The sequence below is a fragment of the Pseudophryne corroboree genome, chromosome 7, assembly GCF_028390025.1.
Source record: "Pseudophryne corroboree isolate aPseCor3 chromosome 7, aPseCor3.hap2, whole genome shotgun sequence".
In the NCBI taxonomy this organism is placed as follows: Eukaryota; Metazoa; Chordata; class Amphibia; order Anura; family Myobatrachidae; genus Pseudophryne; species Pseudophryne corroboree.
This window is the reverse complement of record NC_086450.1, coordinates 352557619-352581668: the sequence shown is the minus strand read 5'-3', so window position 1 is coordinate 352581668 and position 24050 is coordinate 352557619. Positions and strand designations below refer to the sequence as shown.

At 45.0% G+C, this 24050-nt stretch overlaps 1 protein-coding gene across 1 annotated transcript in view; it reads right to left on the bottom strand.

Moving 5' to 3' along the window:
- LOC134943685 (uromodulin-like) overlaps nucleotides 1–24050 on the bottom strand; it is a 91318-nt gene that overhangs the window by 3507 nt on the left and 63761 nt on the right. Inside the window, exons 10-13 of the mRNA XM_063932394.1 lie at nucleotides 17207–17367; nucleotides 16493–16738; nucleotides 6071–6233; nucleotides 2698–2776 (exon numbers count right to left, since the gene is read on the bottom strand). Of these exons, the coding sequence (XP_063788464.1) occupies nucleotides 2698–2776; nucleotides 6071–6233; nucleotides 16493–16738; nucleotides 17207–17367 (649 nt within the window). The remainder of the gene's footprint in view (nucleotides 1–2697; nucleotides 2777–6070; nucleotides 6234–16492; nucleotides 16739–17206; nucleotides 17368–24050) is intronic.

Genomic DNA, 24050 nt, shown 5'->3' with positions numbered 1-24050 from the left:
CTGGGTAATCGGGAGGAGGAAGAAGGGGGAGCCAAGCTACAGGAAGGGCCGGCGCGACGGAAGACGAGGGAGAGGCGGCCGAAGAGCGGGAAGAACTGCTTCAAACGTAAGTCAGTCTCTCTCTTTTTCTCTTCCCCTCTCCCCCCCCCCCCCTGCCACCAGCCGGAATGTGTAAAATGGGGACTCTTGCCTGACATCATGTGTAAAATGGGGACTCATGCCTGCCATCATGTGTAAAATGGGGACTCTTGCCTGCCATCATGTGTAAAATGGGGACTCTTGCCTGCCGTAATGTGTAAAATGGGGACACTTGCCTGCTGTAATGTGGAAAATGGGGACATTTGCCTGACGTAATGTGGAAAATGGGGACTCTTGCCTGCCGTATTGTGGAAAATGGGGACACTTGCCTGCCGTAATGTGGAAAATGGGGACACTTGCCTGCTGTATTGTGGAATATGGGGACACTTGCCTGCCGTATTGTGGAAAATGGGGACACTTGCCTGCCATATTGTGGAAAATGGGGGCTCTTGCCTGCCGTATTGTGGAAAATAGGGACTCTTGACTGCCGTATTGTGGAAAATGGGGACACTTGCCTGCCATATTGTGGAAAATGGGGACACTTGCCTGCCATATTGTGGAAAATGGGGACTCTTGTCTGCCGTATTGTGGAAAATAGGGACTCTTGGCTGCCGTATTGTGGAAAATGGGGACACTTGCCTGCCATAATGTGGAAAATGGGGACACTTGCCTGCCGTATTGTGGAAAATGGGGACACTTGCCTGCCGTAATGTGGAAAATGGGGACTCTTGCCTGCCGTAATGTGGAAAATGGGGATTTAATGTATCAAGGGCATTGCGGTGTATGGCATAATATATATATTTTTCTTTTTTTCCTGTGGTCGCCGTGATCTGTCGGTGCAAGGTCAAAAACTGGGGTGTAAGGTAGTCTTTTCAGACGAGGCCACGCCCATTTTAACAAAACCATGCCCATTTTATTGAGGCCACGCCCCCCCCCTTGCTGGGATTGTGCGCGCATACCTTTTACTTTTTATATCTATGGGGGGGGGGCGCATTTTTTTTCTTATGTCAATGGGGGGGGCACATTTTTTAATCTCACACTGGGAGCCAAATTGGCTAGAAACAGCCCTGCCAACAGACAATGAGAATGGAGTGGAGAGTGTGCTAGAGAACAAGACACTGAATTAGTAAATGGAAAAGAAAGATGTAAACCCAGAAATTACCTATGTCAAAAAGTTCAACTGAGTGAAGGAGGAGGAAGATGATCTATGGTGTCAAAAGTTGCAGATACAGTATATGCAGAAGGATCATGCAAATAACTGATTTGAAGGCTTTTCTGTAAATATGTTTTTAACTGCATTCAAGTGTTTTGTAGGGTGGACTTGGTGTAATGTTGGGAGTGGAAATCTGATTGCAGAAAATAAAAAAGGGATTATGAGGACAAACAGCAGTGTTACAAATCTGAACATTTCTTGGAGGCAAACTGGAGATGTACTCAACACATTCTGCTCCCATGGCTGAGAATGTCAACTCCTTATTTACTAATTGGCACATCTAATTGAATGGATTCAGGACCTAATTCAGAATGATCACTATTCAGAGAAATTGCAGTTGTCTGCGAGTAGAAAGGCGCCGCCCCAACAGGAAGAAAAAATGCCCCGTGCAAGTTTGCGAATGCATCGCAGGACGCTATCCATACGCAGATGCATATGCAATTTTCGGAACATTGAAGATGTTTTGCCTTCTGAGCAAATGTAAGTAGGTCAGAGGCTGCCACTAATCAGCGACTGAAATGGCCTGGAAGTGGTCTACGCTGACGTCAGAGACCCTCCACAAAAATGCCTGGGCATGCCTGCTTTTTTTCTGACACACCCAAAAAATGGTACGCTTCTGCCCTGAAATGCCAGCTTCCTGTCAGTCAAACATCGGCTACATTGCGATTATGATCTGTACGCATTTTCTGTTGCTATAACCATTGCACGTGCGCAATGATAACATTGCGCATGCAAAGTCATTCGATAATCACCCAATTTGCATTTTCTCAGAATAGTGATCCATACTGAATTAGGCCCTCAGTCAGTATTTGACCTAATTGCGTTTAATCAGAGACAATAATTGAACAGATGCTTCTACAGCCATTTTTAATGCCCAGCCATTGTCTCTCATTGCTTTGGTATGGCCAAAATGGACAAACCTTTTAATGGTGTATTAGTACTTATGGGCATATATTAATAACATTTTACTACTAATAGGTACAGTATATTACAGAGCACTACTGCTGGCATCAATACTAATGGAATTTATTATGACTTCCATGTTACTAATAAAGTACTCATTATTTTGAGGTAACATGTTAAATACGTATTAAAATTAAAACTAATAGGCATATTATTGTATATACTGTAGTTAATGATGAATATAAGGCTATTATACAAGCTGTTGGGTAGATTTCTATTATAGTATGGATTTATTAACAACATTCAACGAAGTGGGTATTACCTGGTACAGTGGAAATATGGTATATAATTATAAAATGTTACTATTCATTACACCGCATATAACTTAATCATCAATACTGAACATTGTCTTATAATGAAATCATTACCATTTATGCATAAAATTTCCATCTGATTTAGTGTAATAACATATTATTTATATTTCACACAACTTGAACATGTACCTTCACGAATTACTGGACCCAGTGTCAACTGATAGGTTTGGTCAGATGCTGCATTTCGTAGTTTAACTCCAGAGCACGACTGCAATAGATGGAATAATTTCATTATTATCTAAATCTAGATTCGCTTTTTAAATAACCATATATCTTGTGTCAGAGGCATCCCCGGGTGTGGCGACACCCAGTGCACACTCAAACCCCTGCGCGCAGAAAAGGGGCATGGCCGCACATAAAGGGGGCATGGCTGTATAAATAGGGGGCGTGCCTTTGTGCGAATACTGCTATCAACACTCTGGGGGCGTACCCAGCATCTCCGGAGATGCTGGGCTGCACCGGGAGATAGTCGTTGTGCACTATCGGCCCCTCGTCTATGACAGGAGTCGAGTGCTGCAGGAGACTGTCACACTGTAGCACCCAGCTTCTGTCATTGTGGAGGAGCAAGCATTTTGGTGTCACCCCGTCCAGGGTGTGGGCCACACCCCCGCACCCCACTTATGACACCACTCTCTTCAGTATACTAATGCAGTAGTTTCAAACTTGGGTGCTGTGGCACCCAGGAGTACCACAGCACACTCTCAGGAGCTGTAGTTAATATCCCCGCATCCCATAAGTTCCCCCAACTTTTCTCATATATGCTCCCACAACCCACTTGCTCTACACCTTTTCCCATCTCGCCTTCCACCCACTTCCCTCTTCTTTCCTCCACTTCTGCTGCATGTGACAGGCAAGACCAGTGCTAGTGATTGATCAAATGCAGCAGGGACAAACATAAAAGCAACTATGTCCATGTGACCGGTGCTCGTAATCCCGGCGGTCACCATGCCAATGCCAGGATCCCGAGCGATCAAAATGCTGACAGACAGAATGCCAACCCGCAGGGACTATTCCCACTCATACATAGAGATCCCGCAGCCCCTCAAGCCTTAAGGGGCTTTGTTGCACTCCCCCACCAGCATTCTGAGCAAAAATGAGCAAGGATTTCTACCAGATGATTCACTTCATTTTACAGGTTGAGTATCCCATATCCAAATATTCCGAAATACAGAATATTCCGAAATATGGACTTTTTGGAGTGAGAGTGAAATAGTGAAACCTTTGTTTTCTGATGCCTCAATGTACACAAACTTTGTTTAATACACAATGTTATTAAAAATATTGTATTAAATGACCTTCAGGCTGTGTGTATAAGGTGTATATGAAACATAAATGAATTGTGTGAATATACACACACTTTGTTTAATGCACAAAGTTATTAAAAATATTGGCAAAAATTACCTTCAGGCTGTGTGTGTAAGGTGTATATGAAACATAAATGCATTCTGTACTTAGACTTGGGTCATCGCCATGATATCTCATTATGGTATGCAATTATTCCAAAATACGGAAAAATCCGATATCCAAAATACCCCTGGTCCCAAGCATTTTGGATAAGGGATACTCAACCTGTATTAATTGGACTTTCTTAGCTTGGAATATTTAAAAGTTTTAATTTGTTAAAATTGTTGCATATAAAAAAAAACACAGTAAAACCTAAAAAGCATTAATATTTCTATGTAATCTAAGGATAGAGGTTTCAGAGGAGCAGGGAGGGGGTAGGGTCTAGTGGGGAGATGGAGGGACTGGAGGAGGGCCATTACTTAATCTCCAGATACAGGGAAAAATTAACGTGGAGGAGTGGTCAGGAAAAGGAGGGTGCGGGTTGTTGAGGGTCTGTTGAGATGTGATGTCCTGGTATATGGAATCTATTTTGGATGTGCAGTAGGTAGCAAAGTCAAGGGTCGAGAGTGAAGAAGGGAGTCAAGGTGGGCATGGGCAGAAGAATCAGTGGACAGTAACAAAGAGACACCAGTGTTTGAAGACTGGGAGGAGATGAGGTTCTTGAAGAATTACTTTTTAGAGAGAGAAAGGGCAGCACTGTAGGATGAGAGCATACATTTGAAATGGAGGAAATCTGCTTTAGAGCGTGATTTCCTCCACTGTTGTACAGCAGTACGTGAACTTTTATCAGATATCTGGTGAATTTGGAATGCCAGGTGAGGTGTTGATCTGTGATGGTGAATATTGGTTGCTGGTGCAACAGAGTCAAGAGAATAAGTAAGGGAGGCATTGTATAGGGAAGTAGTTTGTTCAGGAGAGAGAGAGAGAGAGAGAGAGAGAGAGAGAGAGAGAGAGAATAGGAGAAAGAAGTGAGTCAAGCAGGTAGGATGAGGAAACAGCATTGATGGACTCAATATTACACTTAGTGATGGTAGCCTTAGGAGGTAGAGATGGAGAAGCAGACAGGTATAAGTTAAAAGAGAGCAGATGATGGTCCGAGAGGGGGAATGGGAAGTTGGGGAAGTAGAAATACTGTATCACAATGGTGAGTGAGGGATATCAATGTTGAAATCACCTAAGAGAGGAAGTGAGAGAGCCAGAGAGCAAAGTGATCAAGGAATATGTAATGATATATTGCATCTCCATAAACACCTCATGATACACCGATATATCACTACACGCTTAGTAGAAAAACACTGCATTGTCAGTGGCATCGTTCCAGCAGCACATCATATGGGATGATGTGACCATCTAATTTATAAAACAATGAATTTGGTGGATTTGGAGGTACACACTATATGATGGTCATTGCGATCCTTTGAGTATCACAAGGTCAGTCAATATATAGCATAGTATGTACTCACCTGAAGAGGATGTAGTCCAAATGTCAACTACAAAATCAACAGTGATAATGTTGACACCTCAATGTTGACAGTTTTGATGTCAACATTGTTAAAATGTCAACAGACAACATGTTAAAATTTGCATAATGTTGACATGTGAATTGTCGGCAATGTCAGATTGTCAACATTAGGGTTACATGGGGGGGTTAGGTTATGGCTGGGGGGGTAGGGTTTATCTGTGGGGGAGATAAGGGTAAGCTGCAGGGGCGGTAGGTGAAAAATACTTGCTGGAATGCCAGAGGATCGGAGGCCAGAAGTGTTGGTCACATGACCTCCAGTACCCAGAAGATGCCATTGGAGCTGCTGCAGCCACCAGGAGACAATAAGTCACCACTGATCCACCAGGACAAAATGTTGACACTCTAATGTGTTGACATTTCATCACTGTCTGCATGATGAATGTCGACAAGGTTAGCATCACCATTATTACCATGTCAACAAGATGAATGCTGACAATATGATTGTCGACATTTCATACCCAACCCCACCTTTAGTGAGAATTTATCCAACATGAGTACATACCATAAAAGATACATTTAATTTTGTTATATATATTCTTAATTTTGAAGTAATGTAAAATAAGGCATAAAAGAATTAATATAAACCTACCACCTAAACAATACAGGAAAAAGTGAGAATTCGACAGTCGTACTTACAGGCGTGCACGATCCAGCGATATCGTCACATAGATTTATAGCGCAGTGCAGGTAGACATTGTTGTAGTTGCCAATAAATTTAAAAACTTGGGCAGAAAATCGACCTTTCCTTGAGGCACCATTTTCTAATACACTGATAGTTGAGTCTTGTTTGTTAGGGCAGCTAAAAATAAAAATAAAATCCAAATTGTTGTTTCTTCTATTTTGTTTTTATGGTTATCTGTAATTACCTAAGTAGTTATTATACACATTGTACCAAGATAATCCACCAAAAGCCTAAACAAACAAACATCCCTGGACACTTACTGAAAGCTGGGTACACACCTAATCCAATTTAAGACCAAATAGTTGGTCAGGTATTTGTAGAGAGAGTGTATGATCACAAGAGCTATGGTCATCTGGTCATGTAAAAAGACTTTAAAACCTGCTGAAAGATCAGGAAACCCAATCACCAAATCATCAAACCAATTTACAAGTGTATATGTTCTTGAGACTGGTTTGTCCAATTCTTCTCCCATTTCATCCTTGTGGGTGGCAGTCAGCCTGCCACAGATTGGATTGTGTACGGTGAGACAATCCTTTCAGCAGATGCAGATTGGAGATCTGCGGCAAAACTGGACAAGTAAATATATATAAATTGGATGTATAATTTGCGACCTGAGGGTATATTTACTAAGAATCGTGTTTCTGCCGATTTGCTGGGAGTTTGATCTCGATTTTTATCGGACATGTTTTTCTGCAACTTTTTGTAATCATTTTCGGGAATTTACTAAGCTGCCGAGTTTTTGTTTTTCGTATTTTCCGATGTCGATGCTATTGTCGGGCAGTGTTTTACGTGAGTGATTAATAAAACACTACCGGACATAACACAATGAAGCCCGGCCGGATCAGTAAGATCCATGGGATCCGGATTGAAAGTCGACAGTAACCAGGTCGACAATGTCTAGGTCGACCACTATTGGACAACAGTAACTAGGTCGACAGGGTCAAAAGGTCAATGGGGTCAAAAGGTCGACATGTTCTAGGTCGACAGGTCAAAAGGTCGACATGCGTTTTTCACAATTTTTTTCTTTTTTTGAACCTTTTCATACTTAACGATCCACGTGGACTACGATTGGAACGGTAATCTGTGCCGAGCGTAGCGGTAGCGGAGCGAAGGCACCATGCCCGAAGCATGGTGAGCACCGGTCACTCTACGAAGAAAACGACACCAAAATAACATTAAAAACTCATGTCGACCTTTTGACCTGTCGACCTAGAACATGTTGACCTTTTGACCCTATCGACCTTTTGACCCTGTCGACCTAGTTACTGTCGTCCAATAGTGGTCGACCTAGACATTGTCGACCTAGTTACTGTCGACTTTCAATACCACACCCAAGATCCATGCAGGGCTTCATTGTGTATAGTATTTAAAGTGTTAAAAGTAAAAAAAAAAAAAAAAATTGCGTGGGGTCCCCCCTCCTATGTATAACCAGCACCGGGCTCTTGGTCCTGGTTCCAAAAATACGGGGGACAAAAGACATCGTAGGGGTCCCCCGTATTATTAAAACCAGCACCAGGCTCCACTAGCCAGAGAGATAATGCCACAGCTGGGGGACACTTTTATATAGGTCCCTGTGGTCGTGGAATTACCCCCCAACTAGTCACCCCTGGCCGGAGTTCCCTGGAGGAGAGGGGATCCCTTAAATCATGGGGTCCCCAAGAGCCCGATGCTGGTTGTCTAAATACTGGGGGACCCTAGTCAATTTTTCCTTGGTATTTAATCAAAGAGCCCGAGGCTGGTTATGCTTAGGAGGGGGGACCCCACGCAATTTTTTGGGGCATTTTTTAATATTTCTAACCCTTTTACACAGAGAAGCATGCACGAATCTCACTGATCCGTGCATGACTATCTGAACACGCCAGCAAAAAGCAGTTCTATTTGAAAGCTCTATTTTTTTACGAATTCTATGCTTTCCCAGCAGAGTTTGGCTATTGTCGGCAGTGATTGAGAATACGAATTCTTAGTAAATTACAGAGTTCTATTAAATAACAGCCGCGTTTGACCGACGGTCTATTCATTCGTATTTGTGTGGTCAGCAGTGTATTTCAATACGAATAGCCCCAACACTGCTGAGATTTGTGTTTAGTAAATTCCCGAGATCACACTTAGAAAAAAAAAATGGAACTCAAATGGATCTGAATTAATTCAGGACTTTAGTAAATATACCCCCAGGTCTCCAGGAGTATTGTGTCCATAGTCTGGTCTGGAATTGTATTCCCAGAGGTTTGAACAAGTGTGCACTCACCATTACAGTCAACAGTATGTTCTCTGGGCTTTCACAGGCAAAACAGTTGTAAATTTGTGTGTAAAATATGTCTTGATAGAGAACAGTGGGCTTGATTCTGAGTCAGATGGATCAGGCACTTTTCCGGTTGGATTATCTTTCGGATAATGCGAGAGTCCGTCTGTGTATACTGTCAGTGCGACTGCATGTGGAAGCCTATCCTGCCAACTGTTTTTACTTACTCAACCGCAACAATCATTAGTATCTAAACTGAAATCTGATGTCAAATTCAGTCTGTGTGTAACGAGCGGGGTTCATTTCTACTAAACTCCACAACAGTTCTTCCAGCGGATTTATCCCTCATTCAGGACACCCTCCTCTAATATGCTGATTTATATAAGAGGCTGACGAACAACAACGAGACCTCTCCACAACTTTACATCATTGTAAGCATCATCTCCCGGCTGTGGCTTAATCAGATATCAGCATACTGGGCAGTCCGTAGACGCTGACCAAGACACCTTCCGGCAGTGAGTATTGTGGACATCGTGAACTGAGGCCCTAAAGCTTACATCAGGAGTGGGTATAACATGCTACTTAGTGTAATACCACACTGTGGACATTGTGCTATTAGCGGGGATTGGATTAATATGGTACAAATCAGTACCTAAACATTGACTAATATCCGTATACTCCAAACACATATGCATCGGCTGCACCTGGTAAATTACAATATTGTTACAGGAGCAGTACGGTGGTTGGCTAATTAGCATAGAGAGAGGTTTAGGATTGTTTGTGTTCTTCCTGTCATTAGCACCGCTTAAAAAGGAAAATCACCGGCTGCTTTTTCCACTCATAAACGGACATATTTATTGGAGCACATGGGACTTTGTTCTGAATTGATATTTCTTTACTGAATCCAATCATAAAAACTGAGATATATTTGGCTACAAAGAAAGTGCCCTATTAAGGGAAAACAGTTTCTCTTTTACCGCTGGAGTATGAGAACTTTTTTAATCAGGGTTTTTTATTCAACTATATATACTATTAATTTTTCAATAAATGTGTATGTATTTATTTTACATGTGGTAATTTAAATGGATTGATAATAAATTGTTTATGCGCTCTCTGATAATTGTTTTATCCTTTTATATTGTTTAGTAGTGGGCAGCTCAGTACTGTCTAGTTGGGAGCTGCATCTTGCATTTAATGTATAGACCAACAATTAGAATTTAGTGACTAGAAAGTGCCAGAACCCTTTATCTTTCTATACGTAACACCACACAGTAGAGCACCTTATACACATAATGCCACACATTACTAATGCATTTATACACATAATACCACACAGTAATGCCCCTTGCACATATGACACAGATTATTGTCCTTATAAACTTAATGCGCCTTACACATTATGCCAACCTTTATTAATGCCCTTACACATAATGTCCCTTGCACATACAGTATGTCACAAATTATGAATGCCCTTATACACATAATGACAGATGTATCTTCATAAATCTTGCCTCAATGCGACATGCAGCAAGAGATGCCTGATGTGAGTCAGCTGGCATTTCTGCTAACGTTGGGTGCTTTTTTTTATGAAAATGCATCTTATTTGCATTACTATGTGGCTAGGATGCACGGACAGCTTCTGCTGATTAAAATGATATGTGGCATGCCTATATACTGTGTGCTACTGTTGCTGTATCTGCATACGGAATGCTACACACAGAATACAGGCATGCCACATATCATTTTAATCAGCAGAAGCTGCTGGTGCCCCTAGGCATACCAAATGCCCTAGGCAGTTGCCTAGTTTGCCTATGCCTAGGGCCGGTCTGGCGTGGTGTAACGTGAATAAGGGGCACTACTGTGAGGAGTAATGTTTATAAGGTAAAGTGATACTACTGTGTGATGTAACATGAATAAGGAACACTATCACATGATAAAATGTGAATAAAGTTGCATTACTGTGTGGCGTAATTTGAATTGGGGTACTATTGTGTGGCCCTGCCCTTTGTCAGCAAAAACACACCCCTTTTTGGGCTGTACGCCGAATGTGCACACTGTTCCTATTTAAAAGAGGGTAGGAACACCAAAATGAGGACTGCTATGGGTGAGGGGTGATGGTGCTAGAAAAGGGGTGCATGGTCAGAGGTGGAACTATCGGCGGTGCTAGAGGGCATCAGCCAAAAGCTTGGCTGGGGCATCATATTGGTTAGGGTCGGCTCTGCATTGCATACTATTAAAGATTGTGATCAGGCCTGAATCACCCCCAGTGTACGTATACCTGATCCAGTACACAAATAGACATGGATTTATTTATTTCTCTAACGTCCTAGTGGATGCTGGGGACTCCGTCAGGACCATGGGGAATAGCGGCTCCGCAGGAGACAGGGCACAAAAAGTAAGCTTTTAGGATCACATGGTGTGTACTGGCTCCTCCCCCTATGACCCTCCTCCAAGCCTCAGTTAGGTTTTTGTGCCCGTCCGAGCAGGGTGCAATCTAGGTGGCTCTCATAAAGAGCTGCTTAGAAAAAGTTTTTTAGGTTTCTTATTTTCAGTGAGTCCTGCTGGCAACAGGCTCACTGCTACGAGGGACTTAGGGGAGAGAAGTGAACTCACCTGCGTGCAGGATGGATTTGCTTCTTAGGCTACTGGACACCATTAGCTCCAGAGGGATCGAACACAGGCCCAGCCATGGAGTCCGGTCCCGGAGCCGTGCCGCCGACCCCCCTTGCAGATGCCGAAGTTGAAGAGGTCCAGAGGTCCGGAAACAGGCGGCAGAAGACTTTCAGTCTTCATAAGGTAGCGCACAGCACTGCAGCTGTGCGCCATTGTTGTCGGCACACTTCACACCAGCGGTCACTGAGGGTGCAGGGCGCTGGGGGGGGGCGCCCTGGGCAGCAATGTATAATACCTTTTTCTATGGCTAAAATACATCACATATAGCCCTTGAGGCTATATGGATGTATTTAACCCCTGCCATATATCGCAAACTCCGGGAGAAGAGCCCGCCGTTTTAGGGGGCGGGGCCTATTCTCCTCAGCACACAGCGCCATTTTCCTGCTCAGCTCCGCTGTGAGGAAGGCTCCCAGGACTCTCCCCTGCACTGCACTACAGAAACAGGGTAAAACAGAGAAGGGGGGCATATTTTGGCGATATTTTTATATATTAAGCGCATATGACAGAAACAACACCTTTTAGGGTTGTTTATATACATTTTTATAGCGCTTTGGTGTGTGCTGGCAAACTCTCCCTCTGTCTCCCCAAAGGGCTAGTGGGGTCCTGTCTTCGATAAGAGCATTCCCTGTGTGTCTGCTGTGTGTCGGTACGTGTGTGTCGACATGTATGAGGACGATGTTAATGTGGAGGCGGAGCAATTGCCGGTAATGGTGATGTCACCCCCTAGGGAGTCGACACCGGAATGGATGGCTTTAATTATGGAATTACGTGATAATGTTAGCACGCTGCAAAAGTCAGTTGACGACATGAGACGGCCGGAAAACCAGTTAGTACCTGTCCAGGCGTCTCAGGCACCGTCAGGGGCTGTAAAACGTCCCTTACCTCAGTCAGTCGACACAGGTACCGACACAGATTAATCTAGTGTCGACGGTGAAGAAAGAAACGTATTTTCCAATAGGGCCACACGTTATATGATCACGGCAATGAAGGAGGCTTTGCATATCTCTGATACTGCAGGTACCTCAAAGGGGGGTATTATGTGGGGTGTGAAAAAACTACCTATAGCTTTTCCAGAATCAGAGGAATTGAATGACGTGTGTGATGAAGCGTGGGTTAACCCCGATAGAAAACTGCTAATTTCAAAGAAGTTATTGGCATTATACCCTTTCCCACCAGAAATTAGGGCGCGCTGGGAAACACCCCCTAGGGTGGATAAGGCGCTCACACGCTTATCAAAACAAGTGGCGTTACCGTCTCCTGATACGGCCGCCCTCAAGGATCCAGCTGATAGGAGGCTGGAAACTACCCTGAAGAGTATATACACACATACTGGTGTTATACTGCGACCAGCAATAGCCTCAGCCTGGATGTGCAGTGCTGGGGTGGTGTGGTCGGATTCCCTGACTGAAAATATTGATACCCTGGATAGGGACAGTATTTTATTGACTATAGAGCAATTAAAGGATGCTTTTCTTTATATGCGAGATGCTCAGAGGGATATTTGCACTCTGGCATCGAGAGTAAGTGCGATGTCCATATCTGCCAGAAGAAGTTTATGGACGCGACAGTGGTCAGGTGATGCGGATTCCAAACGGCATATGGAAGTATTGCCGTATAAAGGAGAGGAATTATTTGGGGTCGGTCTATCGGATCTGGTGGCCACGGCAACAGCCGGAAAATCCACTTTTTTACCTCAGGTCACCTCCCAACAGAAAAAGACACCGTCTTTTCAGCCGCAGTCCTTTCGTTCCTATAAGAACAAGCAGGCAAAAGGACAGTCATATTTGCCCAGAGGCAAAGGAAGGGGTAAGAGGGTGCAGCAAGCAACTACTTCCCACGAACAGAAGCCCTCCCCGGCTTCTACAAAGCCCTCAGCATGACGCTGGGGCTGTGCAAGCGGACTCAGGGGCGGTGGGGGGTCGACTAAAGATTTTCAGCACACAGTGGGCGCGCTCACAGGTGGACCCTTGGATCCTGCAGGTAGTATCTCAGGGTTACAAGTTGGAATTCGAAAAGTCTCCCCCTCGCCGGTTCCTAAAGTCTGCTTTACCAACGTCTCCCTCAGAAAGGGCGACGGTATTGGAAGCCATTCACAAGCTGTATTCTCAGCAGGTGATAGTCAAGGTACCCCTCCTACAACAGGGAAAGGGGTATTATTCCACACTATTTGTGGTACCGAAGCCGGACGGTTCGGTAAGACCTATTCTAAATCTGAAATCCTTGAACCTGTACATACAGAAATTCAAGTTCAAGATGGAGTCACTCAGAGCAGTGATAGCGAATCTGGAAGAAGGGGACTTCATGGTGTCCCTGGACATAAAAGATGCTTATCTGCATGTCCCAATTTACCCTTCACACCAAGGGTATCTCAGGTTCGTGATACAAAACTGTCATTATCAGTTTCAAACGCTGCCGTTTGGTTTGTCCACGGCACCTCGGGTCTTTACCAAGGTAATGGCCGAAATGATGGTTCTTCTACGAAGAAAAGGCGTATTAATTATCCCTTACTTGGACGATCTCCTGATAAGGGCAAGGTCCAGAGAACAGCTGGAAGTCGGAGTAGCACTAACCCAAGTAGTGCTTCAACAACACGGGTGGATTCTGAATCTTCCAAAATCTCAATTGACCCCGACGACACGTCTGCTGTTCCTGGGAATGATTCTGGACACTGTTCAGAAAAAGGTGTTTCTCCCGGAGGAGAAAGCAAGGGAGTTATCCGAACTTGTCAGGAACCTCCTAAAACCAGGAAATGTGTCAGTACATCAATGCACAAGAGTCCTGGGAAAGATGGTGGCTTCTTACGAAGCAATTCCATTCGGCAGATTCCACGCACGAATATTTCAGTGGGACCTGCTGGACAAATGGTCCGGATCGCATCTGCACATGCATCAGCGGATAACACTGTCACCAAGAACAAGGGTGTCTCTTCTGTGGTGGTTGCAGAGTGCCCATCTGTTAGAGGGCCGCAGATTCGGCATACAGGACTGGGTCCTGGTGACTACGGATGCCAGCCTACGAGGCTGGGGAGCAGTCACACAGGGAAGAAACTTCCAGGGCGTGTGGTCAAACCTGGAGACGTCTCTTCACATAAATATACTGGAGCTAAGAGCGATTTACAATGCTCTAAGCCTGGCAAAACCGCTGCTTCAGGGTCAGCCGGTGTTGATCCAGTCGGACAACATCACGTCAGTCGCCCACGTAAACAGACAGGGCGGCACGAGAAGCAGAAGAGCAATGACAGAAGCTGCAAGGATTCTTCGCTGGGCGGAAAATCATGTCATAGCACTGTCAGCAGTGTTCATTCCGGGAGTGGACAACTGGGAAGCAGACTTCCTCAGCAGACACGACCTCCACCCGGGAGAGTGGGGACTTCATCCAGAAGTCTTCCACATGATTGTGAACCGTTGGGAAAAACCAAAGGTGGACATGATGGCGTCCCGCCTCAACAAGAAACTGGACAGATATTGCGCCAGGTCAAGAGACCCTCAGGCGATAGCTGTGGACGCTCTGGTAACACCGTGGGTGTACCAGTCCGTGTATGTGTTTCCTCCTCTGCCTCTCATACCAAAGGTACTGAGAATTATACGGCTACGGGGAGTAAGAACAATACTCGTGGCTCCGGATTGGCCGAGAAGGACTTGGTACCCGGAACTTCAAGAGATGCTCACGGAAGAGCCGTGGCCTCTACCGTTAAGAAGGGATCTGCTTCAGCAGGGACCTTGTATGTTCCAAGACTTACCGCGACTGCGTTTGACGGCATGGCGGTTGAACGCCGGATTCTAAAAGAAAAGGGCATTCCAGAGGAAGTTATTCCTACCTTGATTAAAGCCAGGAAGGAAGTGACCGCACAACATTATCACCGCATTTGGAGAAAATATGTTGCGTGGTGTGAGGCCAAGAAGGCCCCAACGGAGGAATTTCAATTGGGTCGATTCCTACATTTCCTGCAGGCAGGATTGTCTATGGGCCTCAAATTGGGGTCTATTAAGGTTCAAATTTCGGCCTTATCGATTTTCTTCCAGAAAGAATTGGCTTCAGTGCCTGAAGTACAAACCTTTGTCAAAGGTGTACTACATATACAGCCCCCGATTGTGCCTCCAGTGGCACCGTGGGATCTCAACGTAGTTTTGGATTTTCTCAAATCCCATTGGTTTGAGCCGCTCAAATCGGTAGATTTGAAGTATCTTACATGGAAAGTAACCATGCTACTGGCCCTGGCTTCAGCCAGGAGAGTATCAGAGTTGGCGGCTTTATCGTACAAAAGCCCATATCTGATTTTCCATTCGGACAGGGCAGAACTGCGGACGCGTCCTCAGTTTCTGCCTAAGGTGGTTTCGGCTTTTCACTTGAACCAGCCTATTATGGTGCCTGCGGCTACTAGCGACTTGGAGGACTCCAAGTTGCTGGACGTTGTCAGAGCATTGAAAATATATATTTCAAGGACGGCTGGAGTCAGAAAATCTGACTCGCTGTTTATCCTGTATGCACCCAACAAGATGGGTGCTCCTGCGTCTAAGCAGACGATTGCTCGTTGGATCTGTAGCACAATCCAACTTGCACATTCTGTGGCAGGCCTGCCACAGCCTAAATCTGTAAATGCCCACTCCACAAGGAAGGTGGGCTCATCTTGGGCGACTGCCCGAGGGGTCTCGGCATTACAACTTTGCCGAGCAGCTACGTGGTCAGGGGAGAACACATTTGTAAAATTTTACAAATTTGATACTCTGGCTAAGGAGGACCTGGAGTACTCTCATTCGGTGCTGCAGAGTCATCCGCACTCTCCCGCCCGTTTGGGAGCTTTGGTATAATCCCCATGGTCCTGACGGAGTCCCCAGCATCCACTAGGACGTTAGAGAAAATAAGAATTTACTTACCGATAATTCTATTTCTCATAGTCCGTAGTGGATGCTGGGCGCCCATCCCAAGTGCGGATTGTCTGCAATACTTGTACATAGTTATTGTTACAAAAATCGGGTTATTATTGTTGTGAGCCATCTTTTCAGAGGCTTCTTCGTTGTTATCATACTGTTAACTGGGTTCAAATCACAAGTTGTACGGTGTGATTGGTGTGGCTGGTATGAGTCTTACCCGGGATTCAAGATCCTTCCTTATTGTGTACGCTCGTCCGGGCACAGTACCTAACTGAGGCTTGGAGGAGGGTCATAGGGGGAGGAGCCAGTACACACCATGTGATCCTAAAAGCTTACTTTTTGTGCCCTGTCTCCTGCGGAGCCGCTATTCCCCATGGTCCTGACGGAGTCCCCAGCATTCACTACGGACTATGAGAAATAGAATTATCGGTAAGTAAATTCTTATTTTTTGTTGCATACGCAGTATGTTGAAATCCGCAAGCTCCATAAGCATTTCTACTTGTGTCTGCCTTGGAATCAGACCCAACTATAATTTTATGAAATCATTAAGTGTTGCACTTTATCCATCCATTTACAAGCATCTACTTATGTACCTGTCTATGATGAGGTAATATCTCATTGAATCATCAGGGCTTTCTGTTGGGGTTGCATAGCAGCTTTTCATAACCACAAAATGCTGAGAACTGTCACCTCCCTTAACGAAAACACCAACATACAGAATAGAACTAGTTGAAAGTAGAACATTTGATCCTTCATATGGAGTCAAGTAGCTGCTGTCTTTATAGAGAGCCATGTATGCCTTGAATTCTCCAGTTCCTCCAATACTGATATTCGTGGAACTATAAATAGAAGATTAAAAATGCAAAAATGTTTTACTGAATGTGAAATAAAATAAATTATTTTGCATAACAATTCTTTGAATATTCTGAATGCTAAAATAACTAAAAAGACTACTGGCCATGATTATTTTTATCTGTATTTTAAAATTGCCCACTTCAATCTTTCCTTACATGTCATATGGTAATTTGTTAAATATATACACACTTCTATCCCTTTTTTATTGTCCCTATTAGTCCCCACTCTACCATGCCCCTTGTAATGCTTAACTGTTCCAATGATAGAATGTCTCCTCTCCTTTGCGGTAGGGAGATTCGTTGGCGTGGAGGGAGGGGCCCATGCCATTTAAAATGCACATGTCCATCTCAGGACATGCTATTCTGCATTATTGTATACATCCTCTGATTCCTCTATTAGCTATGCTGATTCAAATAGGTACTAGTAGAGAGGAGTTGTGGCAATTGTGTTACCTAAAAAATGGATTCACAACTGTAGTCAGACTGGTCAGCATGTCGAGCGGGTATGCACAAGATATTCTTACAGTCAGCTCCTCACGCCTCTCAATAATCCCAACATATTTTATTATTACAAAGTCCAGAGTGTTTTCATACATTGCATGTGTTGAATTTTTCTGTATAGAAAAAATAAAATATACAGCCTTTGAGAACATTACATAAAGGACGGTCAGCATAGTTTACAGTATAGTATTTAGCAGTATTGTGCAAATTACACTTTAAACCCATTGTAGTCAATAACAATATATTTATATTATTTTCTAGCAAAAAGTAATCAAAAAAACCTGTAGTAACTATGGGGGTCATTCAGAGTTGATCGTAGCTGTGCTAAATTTAGCACAGCTACGATCATGTTCCCAGACATGCGAGGGGACGCCCAGCACAGGGCTATTCCAGCCCGCATGTCTGTCCGGCCTCCCCGCACAAGTACAAAAGCATCGCACAGCGGCCATGCTTTTGTACTTGTGGAGTAACTCCCGGCCAGCGCAGCTCCTGCGGCTGGCCAGAAGTTGGTCGTCGCTGCCCATGGTGGCAGCGGCTGCGTGTGACATCACGCAGCCGCTGCGGCCCACCCCCTGCGCCCCCATAACGGCAGCCAAAAGCCACCTTGACACCCCCTACTGCCCAGCAACCGCCTCTGCCTGTCAATCAGGCAGAGGTGATCGCTGGGGAACGATAGCCTTTGGCCATCTGGCATACGCTGGTGCACTGCGGTGCAAGCGCAGTTCCGACCCGATCGCTGCGCTGCGATAAACTGCAGCGAGCGATCGGGTCAGAATGACCCCCTACATGTTAAGACAGGTTTGTGCCATTGTGACATAGGATCTGGGATTCAGGGACGACAGTGTCTAGGTCAACACACATTAGGTCAACACCTATTGGTCGACAGTGACTATTTCGACACAGAAAATAGGTCGACATGAACAAGGTCAACATGGAAAAAGGTCAACATGAGTTTTTAATGTTTTTTTATGTTGTTTTCTTCGTAAAGTGACCGGTAACACCAATTAGTGCACCGTGTCCCCTCGCTTCGCTTGCAAATGCTTCGTGCAAGGTTACCATTCCCAATTGTAGTTCAGATGGATTGTAAAGTATGTAAATGTTCAAAAAACGTAAAAAATGTGAAAAACACATGTCGACCTTTTTCCATGTCAACCTATTTCCTGTGTCGACCGACTCATTGTCAACCTATAGGTATCGACCTAATGTGTCTCGACCTAGACACTATAGGCCCAGAGTCCGGATACCGTGCCATATTGTTATTACATAATCATCATTCTATGGAAATATAATTTGTGCAGAAAAAGAAATTAATAAAAAAAGTGATTAAATGAGCTCAGCAAAAAAAATTATAAGAAGAATAACTAAAATACAATATCTATGAACAATATGAATAACGACATAATGGGGGTCATTCCGACCCGATCGCTCGCTGCAGTTTGTCGAAGCGCAGCGATCGGGTCGGAACTGCGCATGCGCCGGCGCATGGCAGCTTTCGTAACTAGCGATCGCCTCTGAGACAGAGGCGGTCGCTAGGCGGGAGGGGGCTGAACGGCGGCGTTAAGGGGGAGTTTAGGGGGAGCGGTCCGGCCAACGCAGCCATGGCCGGACCGTTGGGGGGGGGGAGGACGCGCCGGCTGCGTGATGTCTCACACAGCCGCTGCGGCCAGCGGGAACGACGAGCAACTCACAGCCAGCCGCAGGATCTGCGCTGGCCGGGAGTTACTCCTCAAATACAAAGGCATCGCCTCTGTGTGATGCTTTTGTATTTGTGCGGGGGGCCAGCACTAACATGCAGGGTGAACTAGCCCTGTGCTGAAAGTCCCCCAGCATATCAGGGGAGATGATTGTAGCTGTGCTAAATTTAGCACAGCTACAATCAACCCGGAATGATCCCCAATATCATATGTTTTTAGATTTTTTTCAGAATCAGCCTGCTTATACTAAAGACCAACCACATTTTTTTGTATTTTGATAAGCAAAAGACTAGCTGAGTATTTAGTATGTATTGAGGATGACCAGCATGCTTGTTACGCTACAATTAGGACTGAAAGTAATAAAGTAGTGGCTTTTTATTATAGTTTCCATTTAGTGTGTACTAAAAAATAAATAAATTGTCCTGGAAACAAGTCCTTGCGCAACCCATTGGTTTACTTATTCCAGCAAGGCCTAAAATGAAAAAAAAAAAAAGTATTTGGCTTAAACCTTAACAACTATTAAAGAAATGATAACAAGTGACAGTGATTAGCAGAAAAAAAAGTCACAGCTTAATTAAATAAATTTATACCAATTAGGTACAAAAATTGACTGTGGAGACCCCCCCCCCCCCCTCCTCGTCTAATTGACTTAGGGACTGATTCAGACCTGATCGGTGCTGTGCGATCAGGTCTGAACTGCGCATGCGCCAGCGATGCAGTGTGTCGATGCATGCCAGACAGCCGACGGCTGCCGTAGCCCTACGATCGCCTCTGCCTGTTTGACAGGCAGAGGCGGTCACTGGTCGGGAGGGGGGTGGGCCGGCAGTGTTTGTCTGCCATTTAGAGGGTGCAGTCTGGGCAATGCAGGCATGCCCAGACTGTTGGGGGGGCAGGCCGTGACGGCTGCGTGACTTCACATGCAACTGCTGTGACCTGGGCAGCGACGAGTAGCTCCCTGCCAGCGCTGAGTTAGTGAAGGGGGATTTCCAGATATGTGGTGTGTGTGTGTGTGTGTGTGTGTGTGTGTGTGTGTGTGTGTGTGTGTGTGTGTGTGTGTACACTGTATATTTTAATAACCATCTTCTGTCCTTGAAGAAGGTTAGTAAAACTGAGACCTGTGACTGTTTGCTGATTTGAGTGCTGCCTGTCTCTCTGTTGCAGTATATATATATATATATATAGCGGGTTGGTGTTTTAAATAAATGCAGTATGGACCTCATGCAGTATGGACCTCATGCTTTTGGTCATAGCCGAATGGGGACAAGTATTTGAACCTGGGCGGAAAAAAAAATTGCAACCCATGAAGCTACGCATAAGACTGCTCTCATAAAAGATACCAGCAACAACTGGTACCAGAAATTACAAACACAATGCGATAATTACAAGAGGGATCTCTTAAAATTTAAGAACAACAAACGTTCCATTGTGACAACTGACTTTGAAGAAACCCGAGTATACCGGTGGCTCATAGGAGGAGATACAGGATCTGCTTGGACACAACAGTATCGTCCATGCCAGAGCTGGCGTACATGTACAGTATAGAGAGAACCAGGCCTGGGATATGAACATGTCCAGTAGTGACAGCAAATTTGCTGTGAGAGAGTTGGACGATAACACTGATAGCCAAGCGATTCCTTTAGGATCTCCACAGGATTCTCAACACGATCCAGTAACCAAAGGACGCCCACCAATAGGGGCACCAGAACGCGAGACAAAAGAGAGCAACTCTCACAAAAGAAAGCTTCATTTACAACCTTTCTATCAGAGTTCAAACGCCAAGAAACTCAAGTCCTTACTAAAGGATTATCGTTTATCCCTACTAATCATTTTCAGGAGAATGTATGGATGAGTGACCTTCAGCAGTTCTCCAGGAATACTTCACGTGCATGGACCACCGCGATCCACGTACACATGGCTGGCTGCATGAGTGGTGACAAGTAAACACAGCGCCGGTTGCCTGGCAATCAACCATGTGTACCATAGTTAAAGTGCATATTCAGTTTAACAAAAAAACTGACCACATTGTAAATGAGACAAAAAAAAATAGCACATAAAGATGAGTTCTAATCCAGTGGAGGAAAGATGAAGCTGATAACCGAATGGAGAGACCGAAATACATGTAAGAAGAGAAGAAAAGTAAATGAGGACCAAGAAAGATAGGACAGTGTTAGAAAATGAAGTGAAGTAAGTGATTTATGTGAACAGTAAACACAGTGTTCCAGAAACTATCTTCAGCTCAAACTGCACAAGTTAAGGTAAATTAATCATGCTGGAACCTAAAGTAAAGAATATATATATATAATAATGCCATCCATAGGGATTATTCAAGAAAGCAAGAAAAGGAAATTGTTTCATTTAATCCAAACGGAGTCAAAGAGTTTTCTCTGTCGCCCCCACGTTTGTTAGCTGGGACATGATTTTATAAGACAACGTCGCCAGTGATAGTTTTTTCTTCTATAAAGTGGTGGGTCACTGGTTGGTCATAACCTTGCCTTTAAGATCCTTCCTGATGGCGGACTGATGCTAGGTCATGTGTTCACGGAATGTGCAGACAGTTTTTCCAATGTAGTTCAAGTTACAGGGGCACTTGATGCAATATATCATATACTTGCTGGTGCATGTCAAAATATATGGAATGGGGATACGTTTCTCCGAGCGTGGTTGTGTCACAGAGTTCCCAACCTTGAGATACCTGCACGTGGTGCATCCAGTGCACCTATAGTACCCTAATCTTCGGCTCAGAAATTGTTGTTCCATTCTGGGAGATTGCCTGGCTATGTCGTTATGAAGTAGCCAGTCTTTTTAGTTCTTGTCTCTCTTGTACTACATCATCACCTTTGAATCAACTAAAGGTGCAATGCTGTGATCCGTGTTCACAATCGGCCAAAAACTCTTGCCTGTTGAACTGATATAATTACTGGCAGTGTTGAAATCAGTCACAACTGGAAAGTATCTTCTGCTGTCCTTATTTTTCATTGTGGTTAAGGTTTCACGCAGGCAACACTTTTTTCTTAGCACATTCCAAGTCCTTTAATAGACACCCTCTCTGCAGGAACTTATTGCACATCGCTTCTATCTGCAGCAGCACGATTGTCAGCACGTCTGGGGGACTTTGCTCATTGAATCAGCCTTTTTGCTCTGACCTTGTGCAATTTGATCTGAAGATAGTTTCAGTAACACTGTGTTTACTGTTCAGAACCCCCCTCCCAAGCCCCCTGTGTGCGCCACTGAAAGTGTAACCGAAGTGTTACCTAACCACTAAACAAAAAAAGGAAATACATAAACACAATTTCGGTGGGCAGCTGGGGATCAGTACTGTAAAATAATGTTTTCTCTTCCTGAGAATTTAAAATCTTAACAAATTCCTCCCCCAAATTGAAATTGGCTAAAAAATAATTTAAAAATTTGTCATCAAAACGACTACTTTTATACCACTTAATAGTTAAGGCAGGTGCACTGAGACATTAGAAATTTGGGGGTCTATTTACTAAGCCTTGGATGGAGATAAAGTGGATGGTGATAAAGGGGGTAATTCCGAGTTGATCGCTCGCTAGCTATTTTTTGCATCGCTGCGATCAGATAATCGCCGCCTATGGGGGAGTGTATTTTCGCTTTGCAAGTGTGCGAACGCTTGTGCAGCCGAGCGGTACAAAAAAGTTTTGTGCAGTTTCTGAGTAGGTCTGAACTTACTCAGCTGCTGCGATCACTTCAGCCTGTCCGGTCCCGGAATGGATGTCAGACACCCGCCCTACAAACGCTTGGACATGCCTGCGTTTTCCCAAACACTTTCTAAAAATGGTCAGTTGACACCCATAAACGCCTTCTTCCTGTCAATCTTCTTGCTATTGGCTGTGCAAATGGATTCTTTGTTAAATCCATCACCCAGCACCGTTCCGCTTTGTACCCGTACGACGCGCCTTCGCATTGCGGTGCATACGCATGCGCAGTTTTGCCGAGTTTTGCCCTGATCGCAGCGCTGTAAAAAATAGCTAGCATGTGATCAGGTCAGAATAACCCCCAAAGTACCAGCCACTCAGCTCCTAACTGCCATGTCACAGGCGGGGCTTGAAATATGACAGTTAGATTGGTTGGGACTTTATCTCCATCCACTTTATCTCCATCCAAGGCTTAGTAAATAGACCCCTTAGTGGGTGCAAGTACTGTAAAACATGCTCTACTACAGTCCTGCTCCAACACTTTTTTAACAGATGCCCACTGCATAGAATATTAATAGACTCTAATTATAGAAATGAATGATCTCCTTGTGAGATTTTGTTCAGGTGGCAATAAGAGGGGGGGATGAAAATTAATAATGGGGGGGCGTGGTTTGGCTGGCAGGGAAGGTGGCTGTGTTTCACCACAGCTCCATCGGTGATCACCCCTATAAAGCTCATAAAACCCCCTTGCCTGCTTCACACACAGCCAGGACCTTGCACAACAGACCCTTTAATCCCATAACCACGACCTAGGGAGACCCGCGGAGTCGGGAAGCGCTTTTAAGCGCTTCTGCGGACTGCGGCCTTCTCCCCGGGAAGAAGCCGGGACCTAGAGTAAGAGAAAAGCCCGGGCCACACCATCCGGAAGTGGAGCTCCGTCATACGAGGATACCTGGCGGCTATCATCGTCCCACCCGGACCCACTAAACCTCGGCTGAGGTACGGACGACGGGTCCGGCATTCGGGGGTAAGTCCGCTCCAGGCACGGAGCTCAGGCCGCGGACGCTGTGGTGACTCCTGCCGGCCGTGACCCCCGCGACACTGCTGTCTCCCTTCCGGCCCCGCAGCGCAGCATAGAGCACTCCGCTCTACAGACCGCCTGATTGCTCCGCTGAGACCCGCTCCCCCTGTGCTCAGCAGGCGCCGGCACCCTCCCTCCGGCCTTCAGTCACACAGTTGCCTGAGGTAACAACACCTGTGGGTCTGACATCATCCCCACAGGCACATATTCCCTCCTCCCCCAGGGCACACCTGTACTTTAACATTAAAGGGGTACCATTAACTGGGCTCGCGGAGTTGGGGGAGGCCCTGAAGCACCCCTGCAGACCGAGGCCTAGCCCCATACTTGAAGCCGGGGACTCAATTAACCATAACACCTGAGACAGG